At 40.8% G+C, this 20462-nt stretch overlaps 3 protein-coding genes across 5 annotated transcripts; 2 read left to right on the forward strand and 1 right to left on the reverse strand.

Moving 5' to 3' along the window:
* Window positions 1-215: 215 nt before the first annotated feature.
* On the reverse strand, window positions 216-11009 carry LOC120521604 (actin, cytoplasmic 2-like). 3 transcript variants are annotated; one of them, XM_039743110.1, is made up of 2 exons: window positions 11000-11009; window positions 216-1336 (listed from the first exon to the last, which is right to left on the reverse strand). In XM_039743110.1, the coding sequence occupies exons 1-2, from the start codon at window positions 11007-11009 to the stop codon at window positions 216-218; spliced, it is 1131 nt and encodes a 376-aa protein (XP_039599044.1). The 3 variants fall into 3 exon arrangements, with proteins under 3 accessions (XP_039599044.1, XP_039599042.1, XP_039599045.1); XM_039743108.1 differs by lacking the exon at window positions 11000-11009 and adding an exon at window positions 2811-2826; XM_039743111.1 differs by lacking the exon at window positions 11000-11009 and adding an exon at window positions 1465-1480 and having other exon boundaries at window positions 216-1345.
* LOC120521605 (ubiquitin-conjugating enzyme E2 D1-like) lies at window positions 8477-8920 on the forward strand. The gene has a single exon (XM_039743112.1). The coding sequence runs from the start codon at window positions 8477-8479 to the stop codon at window positions 8918-8920; it is 444 nt and encodes a 147-aa protein (XP_039599046.1).
* An 8655-nt stretch (window positions 11010-19664) lies between the features above and the next one.
* LOC120521606 (calmodulin-like) lies at window positions 19665-20114 on the forward strand. The gene has a single exon (XM_039743113.1). The coding sequence runs from the start codon at window positions 19665-19667 to the stop codon at window positions 20112-20114; it is 450 nt and encodes a 149-aa protein (XP_039599047.1).
* The last annotated feature ends 348 nt before the right edge of the window (window positions 20115-20462 follow it).

Raw genomic sequence — 20462 nt, forward strand, 5'->3', positions numbered from 1 at the left:
GAGCGCCACAAATGAAGGAAGCTTTTATGAAGAAGTATGTAGAAAGAAGAAAAAAGCTCTAAGTTCGACAAAGGACAAGTAAGATGTCAAACTAAGGGGGCAAGTTCAGGCAAAAGAAACAAGAAAGGGTTCAACAGTCAACTTTCCAGTTTCGATATCCTGAATCTGGCAGCACGCTATCACAAACTATGAAGTTATTTTCATAGAATCTTTTTTCAGAAGCATTTGCGATGAACTATGGTAGTTCCTGACTCTTCATACTCTCTCTTATTGATCCACATCTGCTGGAAGGTGGACAGAGAGGCCAGAATGGATCCTCCAATCCAGACAGAATATTTACGCTCAGGTGGTGCAATGATCTTGATTTTCATTGAGCTTGGCGCCAGCGCAGTGATCTCCTTCTGCATTCTATCTGCAATTCCAGGGTATATTGTGGTTCCACCAGACAGGACAGTGTTAGCATAAAGATCTTTACGGATGTCCACATCACACTTCATGATAGAATTAAAGGTGGTCTCATGGATGCCACAACTTTCCATCCCCAAGAAACATGGCCGGAACAGTGCTTCAGGGCATCTGAATCTCTCATTTCCAATTGTGATTACCTGACCATCTGGTAGCTCATAGCTTTTCTCAACAGTGGTGGAAGAGACAACAGTGGCTAACTCCTGCTCAAAATCCAGGGCAACATAGCATAGTTTCTCTTTAATGTCACGGACAATTTCTCTTTCTGCTGTGGTGGTAAAGCTGTAGCCCCTTTCTGTTAGGATCTTCATGAGGTAGTCTGTTAGGTCACGACCCGCCAGGTCTAAACGAATGATAGCATGGGGCAGAGCATATCCTTCAAAGATTGGCACATTGTGAGTGACACCGTCACCAGAATCCATTACAATTCCAGTGGTGCGTCCAGAAGCATAAAGGGACAGCACAGCCTGGATGGCAACATATGTGGCAGGGCAGTGGAAGGTCTCAAACATGATCTGTATCATTTTTTCTCGGTTGGCTTTGGGGTTCAGTGGAGCTTCAGTCAACAGGATAGGATGTTCTTCTGGCGCCACACGTAGCTCATTGTAGAAGGTATGATGCCATATTTTCTGCATGTCATCCCAGTTGGTAACAATGCCATGTTCAATGGGGTACTTCAAAGTCAGGATTCCTCTCTTGCTTTGTGCTTCATCACCAACATAGCTATCTTTTTGTCCCATACCAACCATCACACCCTGGTGCCTTGGGCGACCGACAATGGATGGGAAAACAGCTCTAGGTGCATCATCTCCAGCAAATCCGGCTTTGCACATGCCTGATCCATTGTCAAAAACTAAGGCTGTAATTTCCTCTACCATGACTAAGTACTGGTATTATGATTCAGTAGTTCAAATGAATGTTTTAGGAGGATTGTGCTATGATCAATTCCTGCAACACTTGGTTGGCACAACAGGTGCACAGCAAACCACTAATGCCGACTGATGTATAGCAGCCTCAAACCTGCATACTTGTAAGAATCTGGTCAGTGAGTTTTTACATCACGTGAGATTAAAAGTAACAATTGCAATGTAAAACAAGCCCTGCCCACTTGACAGTGGTGAAGTGGGTTGGAGAAAGGATCGGGGTAGCTCGTAGGTCCAGCCAGGTAGTCAAAAAGACTATGTATTGGCAGTGTCAGTCAGTGGGGTACCCTGTCACTTCATCATTTTGATGACCAGTAGACCCTTGGGCAAGCTCACTATAAGTATACAATAAGGTAGGGTGTGATATGTTTCATTGATTTCCAAGCAGGACAACCAGCCACACATAACTGCTTCAGGTAAGTCTCCATTAGGTGGAAACATTCAGGAACAAAGATGACATATAGGGTCCATGAAGCAGGAAACAATGTAGGCAGTATGACTAACAGGGGCAGAATTCATGGGAGCAGCTTTGAGTGGAACTTCAGAGTGCTTGTGATGACCCTGACCTACTGTATATATATATATATTAGGGGGCTCTGCCCCCTGCTCGCTTCGCTCACCAACGCCCTGTGCGGGTCCTACACGCTAGTCATTTCCCAGGTCTGCCACTTGCAAAGAATTGTGCTGTGCTTTTGCATAAACACGAATATCAACTTTGTCTTTCATATCTCCATGTTTAAAAACTATTATCACTGACATTTCGTCACGTGTTGGTTTATTATATGTGCGAACGTGATCTTTCAGATTCATATAGAAATCCAAGAAAACTTCTTTGTCTGTGTTTTTCAGATAAATTTTGTGTAAAGTGCGATACTTTTGGATGTATGGATTTGTATCCATTATTGGCTGTAGAATTTCTAATACATCCGATCATTTAACTCTTTCGATTCTATGTTGCATCATTTCTCCGTGATCATAAATATAAACTGACCGAATTGTGGTTTCTTTGAAATTAAACTTGTAATAGCCCTGTCATATCACCTATGTCTATATACAGTATTTGATCACTTTTAGCTGTTCCGTTATCTCACCAAGTAATAATTTCTGTTTGTTAGTGCTAATGCAATCTTTACTATCAGGATTTTGAGACTTTTGAATTTTAGTACTTTCATAATCTCTAACCTACTTTGAAAGTGTATCGCGCCAATGTTTTTGAACCTCTTTACGATATTCTACTTTATCTTCTACTCTTTGTCTTTTCTTCTTCTACTGTTTCTTGGACCTGTCAGGTTTTCAATCTCTTGGCACAAAGTCTCGTCTTGCGGGATGTGAAATTATCTCTCTGAAAATGTATATATATATGTATGTATTTTACATAGTTTGCTGTCAAATAATGCAAAGAGTATGCAACATGTGTTTCGCCCTTACTTGGGCTCATCAGGCGTACACACTCCACTACACCCCTCACGGGAATCGAACCTTGGACATCAGTGTCAGAGACGAAGTCCCTTTATGCTGCGCCACAGCATGTGGTTCGTTTAGTTGTCAGCCTGATGTATATATTTATTTTTTTTTATTTATTTGCCATTAGACAGTCTCAATGGTCAATCTCAAGGTAGTCGACAAAGACCCATTGTCATGGAGGAAGGCTGAGATAAATTGGAGAAATGCCTTTCATAAAGCCAGAACAAATAAAAATAATTCATTTTCTAATGAAGGCACAGAAGTAATAGTTAGCCATCCGCCCTCTGCCCATTCCTTCCACACATTCATTTTTGCATCTACTTTTTGTAACAAGCAGTTGAGCCAATCACAGCAGCTTTGGCCGAAAGGCAGAGATCAGTGCCCGTATTTATCAAGCATCGCAGAATTACTAATAATTTGTCCAATCCTGAAGAGGTTATGAGAAGTAATTATGAACCTTCCTACACCCACTTCCAGTGAACAGTAGAACTTCACATTTCAGAATGAATGATGCGATGAATTTACTGCGCCACAAGCCAAAAAAATATGGAGGAATATTTCGGACAAAATTAAATAAATAAATAAATGCGCAAATAAATAAAAGTACTGTGAAATGTGAACATAAATAAATAAATGTGTCATGAAATGAGAGCCTAAATAAATAAATATGTCATGAAATGACAGCATAAATAAATAAATGTGTCACGAAATATGTTTTTTGTTGCTTATTTATTTATTTATTTATTTTGTCCGTAACATTCCTGCAAACCGTCATGAAATACGACTTGAAATAAAATACCTTTCACTCGTCAAAGTTGAGAGGGTGGGCTCTAACACGCCCTCTAGTTACTGATTGGTGAATCGATAGCACAAGAATTAATTAGAAAAATGCTTACTACTGCCGATAAAATGGATTCTGCCGAAGATATTCCGTATTTCAGAGAGAGAATTGAAGATTTATCGGAAGAAATTACAATGTTGGCGGCCCTTTAAGACTCCGATATAGATGAAACTATTTTTGAAATTATCGAAGAACAGGTGGAACGGACTCGACTACACTCCAGTTCAGGTGACCCTGCTCTGGACGTCCATCCTTTGACATTCCAGCTGGGTCAATATAACACCTTCTGTTATGTGGTTTAAAAGTACGACAGATTGCAGATCTATATGGTGTATCGGAGAAGACGATCACAAGGCGAATGATCCAGTTTGATATACGGTAAGATGCAACGGCTGTACTAGTTTAGGTACTTTGACATGGAATGGCCAGAGCAGCTCCAGCCAATATTTTGAACTAAGTATTTGACCCTTGTTTTACGAGTATAAAGTCAGGTACATATTCACAGCTACTTTTGTGGAACTGCGTCACCTAAACTGGAGTGTAGTCAAGTCCGTTCCACCTGTTCTTCGATAATTTCAAAAATAGTTTCATCTATATCGGAGTCTTAAAGGGCCGCCAACATTGTAATTTCTTCCGATAAATCTTCAATTCTCTCTCTGAAATGCGGAATATCTTCGGCAGAATCCATTTCATCGGCAGTAGTAAGCATTTTTCTAATTAATTCTTGTGCTACCGATTCACCAATCAGTAACTAGAGGGTGTGTTAGAGCCCACCTTCTCAACTTTGACGAGTGAAAGTGACAGTTTTATTTCAAGTCGTATTTCATGACGGTTTGCAGGAATGTTACGGACAAAATTAAATAAATGAATAAGCAACAAAAAAAATATTTCGTGGCACATTTATTTATTTAGGCTCTCATTTCACAGTATTTTTATTTATTTGCGCATGTATTTATTTATTTAATGTTGTCCGAAATATTCCTCCATAAAAAAATGCTGCTCATTAAGCCATTTAATGGTATCACTGGAAATCATATGAAGTTCAGTAGTTTTCTGATGCTAATTTTATGGCATCACCTCAAAGATAATACTAAGAATATTCAAAGTATTAATTAAGATAAGAAGGAAACATAAAAGGTAAATTACTGTGCTAAGCTGTCTGTAATTGTTTCCACTTTATGACAGCATCAGGAATTTTCAAGTTTGCAGTCCTGAATCACCCATGTGTTGATACTGTGATATCACTTGCGATTTACGTGTGTGCTCTTCCACACTTGGAGCGACAATCTTTATATGCTGTCACGCATGTGTATCGGAGGATCTTCTCCCAAGTTCTGTCAATGTATGTGATAACCCGCAGAGATGAGAGGGGGCTCCCTTTGACTCTAACCCTTCTGTTTCACTGTCTATAGGTCTCTTCATTCCCAGAAGGTAGTGTCACTTGACTGATGGACGACCCCCGAGACGGAGCTCCGAAAAGCACTGACTTCCATATTTTTTTTGTTTTGTTTTTATTATTACTTATTCATCCTTTCTTTTGGCCCCTAAGCCTGGGCAATTGTGCCAAGATGGGCACTACTTTAATTTACTTTTAATTTCTAGTAAACCGGACAACCCAGTTGGCGCTCCAAATTTTGATTAAATCGTCTTTCATTTCTGCACCCAGCCACAGTGCGTGAAGTCAGTCGCACCAAAAACTTCAGGAAAAACAACAATTTGCATGAATGCAGCTTGCTTTAATATGATCTCACATGGAGTGGTGGGAAAATCTATCAGTTTGCATATTGCCTCACATGTTGTAAGGATGTTCAAAGTTTGGTGCAAACTTCGAGACATACCCAAATTATCGCTATTGAAACTTTCTTTTTCTCCTTAATATTACTAATATTTCGTCTGACAGTGCATGGCTTCTTCACGTGATCATGTGATTTACAAGATTTGTTACAAATATTATCCCATCTCTGTCAATCTGATATCTTTTTATAAGTTCATTGTTGTCCAAAACATTCTGCCTTGTGCGTGTTGATCTCTTCCTGATTGCCATCAACTTTTAGCGGGTTACGATAGCTCACAACAGCTCCTAAATCCTATTGATGGTAGAAGTTTCCTAAATTGGGAAAATTGATAAAATGCTTGTCTTAAGAGTAGGACCACATTTATGTCATTCTGAGATTTTGGAGCTATTTGGAATGTTTTACCTTTCTGGGACGCATAATAAATATGGGCACAGGTCTTAATAGAATTCCAGCTAGATCACTCTGGGTTGACTTTGTCACCATGATAGTAAGATCAATTTTCTAGCCCCAGAAGCTGGTGAGTAATCGTGTGATAGACACATTTTTCTTTCTTTTTGTTTTTGCTTTCTTTACTATAAGTTGTTGAGTGTTGAAATTATAGGTTGTGTTGTGGGAAACACTTACTTGTAAGAGTTTCACACAAATAAACCCTTTGTTCATTAAGGAACTTGTGTCAGAGCCTTTGTGTTGGATTTTGGGGAACTGCAGGAACCCCTTGTGATCACTATATATAGCATCCTCAACATTCTCTTCCCAATGTACCCCTCATCTCTCCTCTACATATGCCCAACCATCTTAACCTAGCCTCTCTCACCAAACTGTCATGCCTGTGTCTTCCCTTTAATATACCCTCATTCCTCCTAGTGCAAATCATAGTATCTTCAACTCTGCCATTTCCAGCACTGCCTCTTGTCCTTTCGTCAGTGCCAGCCTCTCTAAACAACACAACATAGTTGGTCTCACTACTTTTATACTGTTAAACTACTAGCAGGTACTCTTCTATCACAAATCACTCCTACCAATCTTCTCCACCCAGTCCACCTTGCCTGCATGTGACGATGCGGGTTCTGCTTCATGCTCCCATCCGCTGTTCGGGAGCCCTTAAACCCTACACCGTCGATAATGCTACCGAGATGAGCTAGACAGTGAGACAACAATTGAGCAAGGGGATGGTACAAAAACGTGCAAAAGTGCTTTTATTTACAAACAATCATCAAAACAAAAACAAAGTGTCCACAAAGTGCAGTGTCCACAGTTCAATAAATCTTCATTATATAAATAATCCATTAAAACAAAACGTGGAGGTTTAAAATCAATAAATCGAACCAAAACAAACAGTCCTTTAAAAACCAGAGGATAAAACTGTTGCTGGAAGCATTCTTAAAATCAATAAGCCCGGTGCTGTTCTCCGCTAGCGTCTCACCTGCTTCTCCCGGTTGGGCTTTGCAACAGGCGAGACGCTCTCTGCAGCTGCCCTTTTCCACTCACACACACAGGTCTGGAGGCCTCCTGATCCTGGCTTCGGTCTCGCACTCATCCCAGGCCTGAGACTTGGACTCCTTGGTTTCCAGGACACCCACACCAAGGACTGCAACTCCAAGCCTCCCGACTCCCGCTGCCCTTCCGGTCTTCTGCGGCCAGTCGCTCCTTCTTTGGTTACTCCCGCTACATGATCGCTCAGCGGGAGCGACTTCTACTTCAACTCCTGGGTGTCGGCCTAACACCCAGGCTTCCTCGCAGCTGCCTGCGAGCGCTCATTCGCTCGCTCGCCCACACACACCGTGTCTCTCTCTCACTTTCCTGCACCGACTTGCTCCCTCGCTTCCTGTAACCTCTGTCCTTTTCTTTTCTCTTTCTTTCCGTTTTGTTCTTCTCCCCCTTTCTAACCGACTCGCGCTTCTTTATATTGAGGGGGGACATAGCAGCTGCAGCACATTAACCACAGGAACAATCATGGATGTGGGCAGTCCCACACCTGTGCACTAAGTGAGAAACACCCACACCGCAAATCGACCCGCGGCTTGCTACAGTCACCACGCCCCCTCGCTAAGCCGTGAGCGTGGTGATTATTTATTTGAAAACAACTGCTGGCCCTTGCTGAGAGGGCTGTGGACCCGCTATACCACACTGCACTCTCTTTTTCATCTCTCTGCCCTACGCTCCATTTCTTTGGATGGCAGAACCCAAGTATTTAAATTCATCTATTATTATGAAAATAATAAAATGTTAGTACATAGCAATGTGATAACACTACTATGAAAATGAAGTAGATGTAATAATAATTTTCACCTCTTTATCACTGTCTGCGTGCTGGGTAAATTAGTTGGCATCCCTAAACTGACCTGATATAAATGAGTATAGGTGGGCATTTTTGCCCTACTACAGAATGGCATTGCATCCTGGGATGATTGTTGTCTTGTAGGTGTCTCCTTGCAGACTTTTCTTGATTTGATACACTGCATTAATGCATGTGGGTAAAGAAAATGGATGGGTTAAATGGATGAAAACATTATTTCTCCATATATTCTCCAAGGTTGTTACCACCATTAAAAGCAGATGCAGCTGGGCACTGCTACATTATTTTTTTGAAAAGGGACTGGTGCATGCACATTGCTGCCCTCTAATGAGATGAATGACCACTGCATCTCAGCTTGACAGCCCCACTGTAATTCTACCCTCAAGCTCAATTCCATTTTGTAGCTAGCCAGATAAGAACTTGTATGAACAATATGTGACTTCATTCAGTGAACCTGGTGGTGTCATCCTTTCTCCACCCTCCTATTTTCCAGCGTGATCTTCTCGCGAGATTTTTGGTAGGGCTGAACAATACCAATCAATACAAATGTGCATGTCACGGCCATTGGTGAATCAGTCAGCTCTTATTCTATTCGTGCGGGTGGTTCATCTGACACAGGAGGTGTCTTTTAGCCTGCCAGGAACAGCAAGAGGAGTCGGAGAAAACACTGCTGGTTTGTTAGACATTCATTATGGCTTTGAAACGAATACAGAAGGAATTAAATGATTTGCAATGTGATCCACCAGCCCAGTGCTCTGCGGGCCCAGTAGGAGACGATCTGTTTCATTGGCAAGCGACCATCATGGGTCCAAGTGATAGTGCGTATCAAGGAGGTGTGTTCTTTCTGACAATTCACTTTCCAACAGACTACCCATACAAGCCCCCTAAAGTTGCCTTCACGACGAAGATCTATCATCCAAACATAAACAGTAATGGGAGCATCTGTTTGGATATTTTGGGATCACAGTGGTCTCCTGCATTAACTGTATCAAAAGTTTTGTTATCTATATGCTCATTACTGTGTGATCCTAATCCGGATGACCCACTTGTACCAGACATAGCACAGATCTACAAATGTGATGAAGAAAAATACAACAAAATGGCGAGGGAATGGACTAAGAAGTATGCAATGTAAAGAAATCTCAAGGATAGGGCAATTTTGGGGAATGGTTCTGGATTGGGTGCCAGGTATTGTTAATACACCAGTGAAGGCAAGTTCACTGTAGTAATCCTACATCTGTTCATTCAGGAAATACAAAGTTCAGCCACGCATCACAAGACACTCCTAATACGATAAAGTGATGTGGTCTATCCAGAATGCGAGCGACACCATTGAGCCCTCCCCCAGGAAGTCGGTGGTAACAGTGCGAATAGGAATCCCGCAATTTGACGGCAAATGTTGGCATCTTTAGTGTTTCTGAACATTTGTTTAGCATTTGTAGGGAATGAAAGACTACTCTGTAAATTATAGACAAGGCTGCAAATGTTGGCGTGCCTTTCCAGTTGATTAAGCCATTTGCTGCCGGCATTGGTTTGTAAATTTTGAAAACGTTACATGAAGTGTGCAATGATTATCGGAAAGTGGAATGTCATTGAAATGCCTTTAGTGTTTGCTCTTTTCAGTTATGCATCTCAGTTTGGGGCGACACGGTGGCATAGTGGTTAACAGCTCCAGGGACGTGGGTTCATTTCTCTGTGATGAGTAAACAGGTTCTTCCTGTGTCCATGTGGGTTTTCTCTAGGGTCTTCCGTTTTGTCCCACATCTGAAAAATGTGCTTGTGTCAGGTATATTGGCAACTCTAAGTTGTGCCATCTGTGAAAGTGTTTAATGAAAGTTCTTGTCTTGGATCCAATAATCTTGGATAGTTTCAACCCTTCACTGGTAAGTCGATTTACAAAACAAACAGATGGATATACATTTTTTTTGTGCCTTCTTTACAGCTTTTCATTGTACAGTATGGAAACAATAAATATTTTGTATAGTTTTACCATTTTAGAAAAAAATCATAAAGCTTGGAAAAATGTTGCAGCCTTAAATCAGGCAATCACACTGAAAAAGACATTGTTTTGGTTGTTTTGTTTGCACTGTTAACTTCAGAGAAGTCATTGAGGAGCTGGTGAACTGTGCCTCAGGCTTGTCAATCCTCAGAGAGTGCAAGGATGAATTTGTACAGCAGCCGCCATGGATCAGCTTTAGATCCTTCTAGAGACTTGAATGATAATAATAAATAAATAAAATAAAAACTGACATTTTGAATAAAAACTAGGCTTGTGTTCTGTTTGGAAAGAGTGGCGATTGGTCTGTTGGCAGGTTAACATACTTGATATGAGAGAACCGATTTGCAAGAATAGAGCTTTGGTACAGTTGTGTATATGTGGTTTATTTATTTTTGACAATTATGGAATACTTAAGTTAAGCTCAGGTAGTGCTGGTTAAAGATTATTTGGAGCTGCAGGCGGGGTGGACAGACTTTAGTGAGAATTGAACGTGTGCCTCTTTAGTAACACAAATGGTGGCCCTTTGTGTGTATATCGCAGACTTTAAGGAGTGCACACCCCATGGTGTATGGAGCCTGTGCACTTTTACTTTAATAAATGGCACCCAGCGGGTAACTGTGCCCACTCCAATGACTGAGCTGGGTCCCCCTTGATATTCGTAGCAAGTACCCTTTAAAGGCAACCTAGGAGGTCTCCTCTGTCGCGTAATGGATTGATCAACTCTGAGCTCAGTTGTGCTTATGGAGGTGACACAGACAATGGTCTCAGTACTTTGAATGGACTGTGTTAACTGAGGTGATGTTCAGAAAGGCAAGTTTTCTTATTTGTAAAAGAATTTCTTTGATTTGATGAATCTTGAATCAAACCCACCCAGCTACCTCAATTCAAGATCAATAACAGATTGAATATGTAGACTAGGCCTAGACAGGGATGCAGAAAAAAGCCTTGTTCTTGTGAGAAGACTGACATCAATTTCTTTAAAGTTGAAAAAATATTTTACAGGTAAGTAAACAAGTTTTTCTCAATAAAGTATAGTTCAGACTTTGGCCAGCAATATCAGTCTTGATATTTCACTTACCACTATGAGACATCTGTGGTGTGGTGGGTTGGAGCCCTTCCCAGGATTTGTTCCTGCCTTGCACCCTGTGCTGGCTGGCATTGGCTCCAGCAGACCTCCGTGACCCTGTGTTAGGATATAGTGGGTTGGACACTGACTATCACACATTCAATGTCATTGTAGTTTAAAGCAGTGGTGCACTGTACTGAAATCCTAGCTAGGCTTTTTTTTTTTTTCTCAGACAGGGAGGCCAAGCAGTGGCATCACCAGGAGCATTTCAGTTGACCAGGAAAGATCTGAACATCAGAGTGCTCTGGAAAGCTAACAATATGAAAATATCACTGAATTATTTACATGTTTGGGTTCTACAGGTATACACAGGGTGGAGTGGTGGGCAAGGCCCTTAACCTGCAATTGCTTCATCCAGGGTATGACATTAATTTGCATCTATCCCTGCAAGCAGGTCCTCCAATTTACAGGGAAACTTGTGGATTGGTGGCAGGATTGGCAATGTTTAAAAAAACAAAACACTATTATAGTGTGGTGCTAAGGGGTTACCACCAGAATGGGTCTCAATCTGGGTGGTTTGTTGTGTGGTGGGTGCGGCAATGCACTATCAGCATCAGCACATGCTCCCAACTACTCTTGGGCCCTATAGGGCTCCTAATTTTGTCAGGCCACCATATATTTTGAAAGAAAGAGAGAGAAAAGTCTTGTCAAGGCTGGATTAAGACCTCTCACAGGCTCTAGGGTGTTGAAGCTCAAAAGGCCCCCCCTCACCACATCTCACCTCACTGCTCCATTAGGCACACACAGTTATAAAGTATTAGTATTAGCCAATTATAAAGTAGGTGCAGGCACTGAAGTAGAATTCACAGCCCTCTTTTCTCATTAATGAATTACAATAAATAGAGAGAAAGCTTATTGAAGAGACCACCATAACAGAGGAGCCAGGGAGAGGATCAATTGATGCAGTCGTTGCAATGAGAAAGCTGTTTTGGGAAAAGCATTGAGAAAAACCAAAAAGGACTGCATATGGTGTTTATTGATTTGGAGAAAACTTATGATAGAGTGCCATGTCAACAGGTTTTGAGGTGCATGAGAGAGAAAGAAGAAGTATGTGAGGATTGTCCAGAGATACGTATGAGGGAATGAAGCAGTGCTGGGGTACTAGACAAGATTCTAGTTTGAGTTGGTCTGCACCAGGGATCTTCTATTAGTCCTGACCTCTTTAATCTGGATATTGATGGGTTGAATCATGAGATAAAAGACCAATCCCCCTGGCACTGATGACATTGTGTTGTGTAGCAGCAGAAAAGAGGAAGTGGAGAAGAAGTTGGAAGAATGGAGAAGGGCTTTGGAAGGAAAAAGACAGAATATGTGAGGTTTAATGATGATCAGGATTCAGAAGCTATCCTGCAGGGAGAGCTATTGAAAAGAATGGATAAGTTTAAATATCTAGGCTCAGTGGTAGCCCAAGATGGAAGATGAGATGCAAAGATAACCCATAGAGTGCAGTGTGGATGGAACAATTGGAAGAAGGTATAAGGAGTATAATGTGATTGAAGAATTAAGGCAAATGTTAAAGGTACGATTTTTAAGATAGCGGTAAGACCAGCAGCTGAGATATGGGCCTGTAAAGGAAAAACAGGAGAAGACGTTGGATATGGCTGAAATTAGAATGTTGTGACAGATTTGTGGAGTTACAAAAAAGGACAGAATAAAAAATGAGACAATCACAGGTACAAAAGAAGTGGGAGAGAGATCTAAGACAGTAACAGGAAACTAGGTTGAAGAGGTATGAACTTGTGATGTAAAGCAGAGACAATGAATATGTTGGCAAAAGAGTGATGGGAATAAAGTACAGGGGAAGAGAAAGTGAGAGTGGCCAAAGTAGAGGTGGATGGATAAAGTAAAAGAAAATCTGAAGGAAAAGGGCTGGACTGGTGACTTGCAGGACCAACCTGTTTGGAGAAGGTTGATCAAGCACATCAATCCTACATACAAGTTGGAAAAAATGAAGAAGTGTATTACAATAAATATAACAAACTAATTGTTAGCAATGTGCCACAGCATATCTGTAGGAAATCAACTTTCTTCTGATAGGACAATTAACAAACATCAAAAACATTTTTACAAAATCCAAATTTATCTGTCTTTGACCTCTGAGGATACTCAAACAATCGAGCTTCATACTGAGTACTTTCAAAGCATGGAGGGCAGAGAAATTTCTTCAGCTAAATTAGAAAAAATGGATCTAATTACTTTTAGAAATATGTATAAAAATCAAGAACTTATTTAGATTTTGAGAGTATTATAAAGCTTGATTGTCAATAGTTTGGGTATTTTTTTGATGCAACGCTTAAATTTGTCAGTCAGCTAAATTCAGTTGTGAAATGCAGTCTTTATCATCTTAAACTAATATCTGAATCCAAATCTGTTCCCTCATTTAAGAACCTAGAGATAGTCTTTCAAGCTTTTATTATCTTCTGATTGGATTACTACAATTCCCTCTATTTGGGTGGTAGTCAATCTGTGCTGTCACAATGTGGCCGAGAGGATGGTCACTGGCGCTGTATTTTGCTAATTTTAGCTGCACTCCATTGGTTTCTGGTAGGGTACAGAATTAAATGTAAGCTTTACTCTTGGTCTATAACACTTGCCGTGGTCTGGCTCCCGGTTATTTAATGCAGCTACTTTGTCTAGCATCATTTTCAAGGTCTTGAAAATCTTCAGGCCAGGGCAATCACATCTGACTACTCCTCACTCTTGCTTGAAACTGAAGGGAGACTGTGACTCTTCAGTGGCTTCCCCTCAGCTTTGACACAGTCTACCATTTTTTATTAGGACAGCATCTTGTGTTAGTGCATGTGAGGCCGAGCTTAGGAACTTTTTGGTTTTCCAGAGCTGTTCTAGGTTCTTGAACCCTTTACAATCAATGCATTTTGTTACCTGCATTTTGATTATTTTACTTTTATTTATTTTTTTAGATTGCAATATTTTATTATGCTGTACAGCACTTTGCTTTAATGTTGGTTATTTAAGGTGCTATAGAAATAAATTGTCATTGACATTAAAAGGTCTATGGCCACTATGTACAAATGTAAAATGTTCTTTCTTTTTCTTTCTAAGCTGTAAGTAGAAGGCATAGTGCATGGAAGACCAGCTTCTTTGCTTCTCTCTCTCTTTTTTATTTTCTCCTTTGCACTGCACCACTTAGTCCTCGTCTTCATCCATTTTGTGTTTTTCTCTTCTTTACACAAGGTAACACATCCAAAGTACGATATCATAAAAGTGACCTATTAGACACCTGCTCTGATCGGACCCTACTCAATGACTGTTTTTCTTTTCAAACCTTCGTCTCCTACTTCATGTATGTCAGTAGCTCTCTTGTTCAAAAATTCTTGGTATGTAAATATACTAGTACTATTTAAGGTTTGCTGTTTTGTCATACAGTGTCTTATGTTGACCGTATTTGCCTCTTTCATATTCTTTATTGTGTAGACAGCTTAATAAAATGTCTTAAATCCAATACACTTATCACTCTGTCGTCAGGTACTTTTGCACTTCCACCCTTCTTCCCTTCTACATATGTAAGCTCAGGCAATTAGACAGTGTAAAGAAACAGGCAGGAGTTTGAGTTACATATTTAAATGTGCATTATTGATAAAATGCTGAGAAATGTTAAGGAAACAGAATACAATGTGAATATTGGCAAACTATGTCAGTACAGCCTAAGTAGTGGTGCATCATGAGCCCATTGGTGGCTCTTGGCTTATCTTCAGTCTTGCTTGTTTTGCTACCACATGGCCTTTGAATGGAGTATTGAAACAGGCCAAATGCCTGTCTCGATATGGCTGCTGAGATACAGCTGTCTTCATCATGATCTTCACTTCATGACCAGATTGTGTGAGAGAGAGAGGTAATGGCAAGATGAATTTTGTACAATTCTCATCACAAACCACAAATCAATGGGGCGTTGTGATACAGAATGACTTCTGAGTCAAACCAATCATAAATAGCCATACTTCAGACCAATAGGATTAGCTTATCTGTCCCTTCTTAGCCCCATTAACCAATGAAAGTGCTCAAGGTAGAACTTATCCACCAGTTGCTTTGTTTAGCCAGTTTATGACCTTCCTGTAGGTGACAGTTTATAGACTCTTAAGTCCAAACACATTCACCCCTGCCAGACTGGTCTGTTGCTCTGTCCACAACCACCACCGCCATAAATTTCACATCCTGAGTCAGCCCTAAAAACTGGAGGAGTTGGTTAGCTAAACATCAAAGCACCACTGCTCTAATCCATACAGTAAAACAGGCCACCTGAAACACTATGCAATGTTATATTTGTTTTGTCTATCTTACAATTACGAATAAAGACATACACAATATTTATCAACTTATATGGTACAAATCACTCCAGCACGTTTGCATTCTACATGAGATTTCATTTTTCTTTACAGGGACTAAAACAGATAAAACAATTATCAAGATAGTACATAGAATAGCTTACAGAATACTAATGCTGTACTTTAGTGATGACTCGCTTCATGCTGGGTGGGCAAACAAGAATTTCACTGAATTCTATACGCAAGACAGTGCTACAAACAATTTGCAAAGGTGTCCTAACTTCTGTTGATTACTTACAATCCCACTGTCTGTATTAAAAAGTGTTTTAACAAACAATTAACAAATGAAATGAGTCATAGCATTATTACCATTAGAGATCAAAAAAATCAAAGTGTCATTGAGTACGGTGGTGTCCTACACAATCTAAAGGCCATTGGAAACTGGAAGATCTGGCAGACCCAAAGTGACAACCCCATCAGAAGTTTCAGAGGGTCAGCAGCTTGCATGATAGGTGCCTCACAGAACAACAGATTCAAGCACAGCTTAACAGTGCAGGTCGAAAAAAGCATGTCTCAGTTTCTACTGTGAAGAGGAGACGTTGTGCTGCAGGTTTGCCTGGGCGAGTGGCAGTAAGAAAGCCATTCGTTAAAGGACAAAACAGGGCCTTGATATATTGACTGTGGACTACTGCTGGCTGGAAGAAAGTCTTATGGACTGATGAATCTAAATTTGAAATCTTTGTTTCATCATGGAGGGTGTTTGTACTCTGTTGAGTTGGTGAAAGGATGGCTTCTCAGTGTGTGACACCACTATGAAACATGGAGAAGGATGTGTGATGAACTGGAGGTAGAGATGGTGACTTGCAGAGTGACTGGCGTTCTGAGTCAATAGGGTTACCACAGTTTGGCTGTTTTACTGTATTAGATGAATCAAAATTTGAATAAACGTTTTTACACGTAATGATTCCTTGATTACTTTTTTTATTTGCCATTGTTTATTTGTTCTATGCCTTGATTTCTTCAAACATCCATCCATCATCCAACCTGCTATATCCTAACTGCAGGGTCACGGGGGCCTACTGGAGCCAATCCCAGGGCTCAAGGTAGGAAACAAACCCTGGGCAGGGTGCCAGCCCACTGCAAGGCACACACACACACACACAAAGCACAATTTAGGATCGCCAATGCACCTAACCTGCATGTCTTTGGACTATGGGAGGAAACCCACGCAGACATGGGGAGAACATGCAAACTTCACACAGGGAGGACCCGGGAAGCGAACTAGGGTCTCCTTACTGCCAGGCAGCGGCACTACCACTGCGCCACCGTGCTGCCCTTCATCAAACATTAAGACATTAAAATGTGTTTATGTGTATATGAAGCAATTCGGAGTACTGAATCTTAGAAAACAAGTACATTAAAATGAAGGGAAAAGCAGGTAATTAGCAGCATAAATTGGTCACTAATTAAGAAAAGGGCTAGAATGAAAATCTGCAGACACGGTAGCACATCAGGACTGGAGTCGGAAACCCCTACTCTAAACACTTTGCTGCTGTGTTGCTATGCAGATAGATGGATCTTTATTGTCATTGTCACTTTTACAAAGGAACAATGAAATTGAAGGTGCAGTCGACTCAGTGTGAGGCATAAGAGTTAAAAAGACAAGAAGAGAGAAAATAATAACAAACAGAATAGTAATAAAAGTACTTTACAAAATATACAAATTGCACTTGTTACATATACAATGCAATAATCAAAAATGACAGGAAGGTATACAAATTGATGATTATGCTTCAGTTACCTTATGGTGCTGAGCTCTTGAATTGTAACAGCAATTTTACCTTTTCGTCTTTAATTCAGTTTTCTTTTTTTTTTCTCTGCTTGTGTTTCCATAGTTGCTTTCTTTATTTGTCTAATATTTGGGGAGAAATGAGACACTGCAACCCTAAATGATTAAAGTGCTTACTCAGACTGGAGGAATTTGGGGGCGGGGTTTAGGAAGCCACCCTGTAGGTGGAGCCTTTTCAGTCTCTCAATTCACTACGCACTTTTCAGCGAGTTCTCTCCAGATGTGTTTTCTTCCTGGTCCTGCTAGACTATAGCATCGTAGTAAAAACAGCAGAAAAAATTCTGAAGTAGCGTAAGCCACCCTAATTTGGAATGTAGACACTGAGAGTAATGTAAATGATTTACTTCATGAGGTAAAAGTACATAATATAAATTGAGTCAGATATCTGAAGTATTAAAAGCTGCACTTCAATTTAAACATTTAAAGTTCTCCTTGGCAATCGAAATTTGTAATTTTTCACCCTCTGATCGAGGTCCATTTTTAGGGCAAGATCCCTACCTAGTAAAGGATCAAAAATCAAAAATAACATCACATTCATAATCACTGACCTTGAAATAGTCTGCTGATATTTGAAATACGTCAACTTTTAACCTTCTGGGAGTGGCTTTTAGAAGGCTAGGACCACCAGTAAAGAATCAAATATCAAAATATTACCATATGCACAATCAGTAATCTTGAAATGACATAAAGTGATAATCCACATTCTTATATTACTGATCCCCATTTTTTCACAGTTTTGTGAAAAGAAGTAACTTTGACCCCTAATATCCCATTAGGGGGTTAACCCCTTGTGTCTGTTGATGTGGTATGCACAACTTCAAGTCCTTCTGATCATTTTTGCTGAAGAGGGGGAATCATTACTTGCAGAAAATATGGTCCACAAATTGTCTAAAAAGGAGGCTTTTATTCTGGTCTGGAAGAACAAAAATAGGGGAAACCTCAACAAAGCTTGACATCTTGAATAATTACAAACATCAAGATAAGTCAAATGATATTACATATGTGAGAGTTTTCTCATACTGGTGATTACATCTTGTCTGAAGAAGGGGCCTGAGTTGCCTCGAAAGCTTGCATATTGTAATCTTTTTAGTTAGCCAATATAAGGAGTCATTTTTCTTGGCTTTTCTCTACACTCATACTGGTGAGAAATGATGTACCAAGCAGATAAAAACTGAAAGCGTTCATAAGTAATTCCTATGAACTTATAGAGATGACTCCTCCTCTGCCTAGCAGCTGTCTTTTAAATTCTGTGCCTTCACAGGCAGTTTGGTGGCTCATTGATCACAAAGGTTGGTGTGAGAGGGAATTCTTATCAGGGAGCACTGCTACAAACTGGTTAATGAATTGGGCTTAACAAGCCAACCCAAGGGACTTTTACTTAATGCAGTGGTCTCCTTAGTCACCAAATTGCAATCCATTTGATTACAAAATGAGGCAGAAGTAGCTGCTTGGTAAAGTGATTGCCCACTAGCTGACTATAAGACTCCTAGGACTCAATATGTATTAGCATCCTTTTGGTATATCTGACCATTCAGCGTCCCTTTGTGCCACAGCCAATACTGCAGAGCTTGGAAGGGTTCTACTTATTTAACCTTCATTTTTACAAAGTCCTGACATGCATTAAAACATACAGTGAATGGTCCACATCACTCCCAGGATTTTCAGACCCCTTGAAGGAATTTAGAACTCAACATGAAATGACATGGAAGATGAAACAGTGTTATGTGGTTAAAGCCGATGCTTACATGTTTGAAACCAGGAGAAAGAGCTTCAGACAAGATCTAAAAATGAAGAAAGAAGTTTATTCATTATTTCATTAATTTCTATCCATTGTAGTGGACGGCCGGAGGCCATGCCCGGCTGGGACGCCCCTTCAATAGATGTTCAGGGGGAGTAGCCATGGACTTTACAATACCTCCCCCTGCATGCTAGATGGCCGCCCCCCTGGGTTGGAGTGGTGCCTTGGTTTGGAATTGGAGTTGGGTACAGCCCTGTTGGGTCCCACAGGCACCGCCAGGGGGTGCTGCAGCTGGGACTCCTGAGCCCTTATGGGCAGTGTATTCGCCACACCCGGAAGTGCAGCCGGAACTCGGCAGTCAAGCACCTGGAGCACTTCCGGGCGGACTATAAAAGGGGCCAGCAGCCACCACTCCAGGAGCCAGAGTCGGGAGGAGGAGGTCAAAGCTTGGAGGAGGAGTGGTGGTGAAAAAGAGGACTGTGTGTGTTGGTGTTTTTGTCTGCTTTGGGACTGTGTTGTGCCTGTGGGACACGGGGAAGACGTGCCCCACAGATGAAGAAAAATAAAAGTTTCTTGTTTTTATACGTGCCTCCGGTGTGAGTCTGTGTTGGGTCAGGCGCCTATATAGCGCCTTTGTTACACTATTTATTCATCCATTTTCACTATCTAGTGTTGTGATGGCCAAACCTATCCCATGATCCAGAATAACTTCCCTCTCCTCCTTTCCTCAACGTTGATCCTGTTTGAAGTGGGCGGGGCTTATGCTGAAAGCTCATGCACATCGTCTCGTGATACTTCAGGAGCTTTTTATAAATATGCCTCTCCCATTACACATTCACTCATTTGGCTTTGTGTGAGCTACTGTGTAGAGCTGCTGGAGAACCATGGCTGACCAGCTGACTCCTGAACAGATTGCTGAATTCAAGGAGGCCTTCTCCGTGTTTGACAAAGATGGTGACGGTACCATTACAACTCAAGAACTGGGTACTGTTATGAAATCCTTGGGTCAAACCCCAACAGACAAAGAGTTACAGGAAATGATCAACGAAGTGGACGCAGATGGGGATGGAACAATTGATTTCAATGAATTCTTGACCATGATGGCTAAGAAAATGAAAGATACAGACGCAGAAGAAGAAATCCGTCAAGCCTTCAGGGTCTTCGACAAGGATGGTGATGGGACAATCAGTGCGACTGAACTACGGCAGGTCATGAAAAACCTCGGGGAGAAATTAACCGATGAAGAAATTGATGCAATGATTAGAGAGGCCGATGCCGATGGAGACGGACAAGTCAATTATGAGGAGTTTGTCCAGATGATGACTACAAAATGAAGCTCTTGTCAACCTTTTTCTAATTTAGTCTGAGAGGAAAGCATTTAGTCGACTCTCAATTGGTTTTCTAAAAGGCATTTTACATCTGTTTGGCTTTTCATGCCATTCTTAGAGGAAAAACCAGTGTAATTGTTTTACTTTTTAAGCAAATAGTACCAGTAATGGTGAACAGTGTAGTGTGACATAATTCATACCTATTTAGTAAGCCCTCAATATTCTTGTAACAATCAAATGTTTTGTTGCAATCCAGTTACATCATTTTTTTTTTTAAATGTGCATGGTGACACAGTGGTTAGTGCTGCTTCCACACTGTTCCAGTGACCTGGGGAAAATTATCATCAGTGTGTG

This window comes from Polypterus senegalus, unplaced genomic scaffold, assembly GCF_016835505.1.
Source record: "Polypterus senegalus isolate Bchr_013 unplaced genomic scaffold, ASM1683550v1 scaffold_3023, whole genome shotgun sequence".
Taxonomy (NCBI): Eukaryota; Metazoa; Chordata; class Cladistia; order Polypteriformes; family Polypteridae; genus Polypterus; species Polypterus senegalus.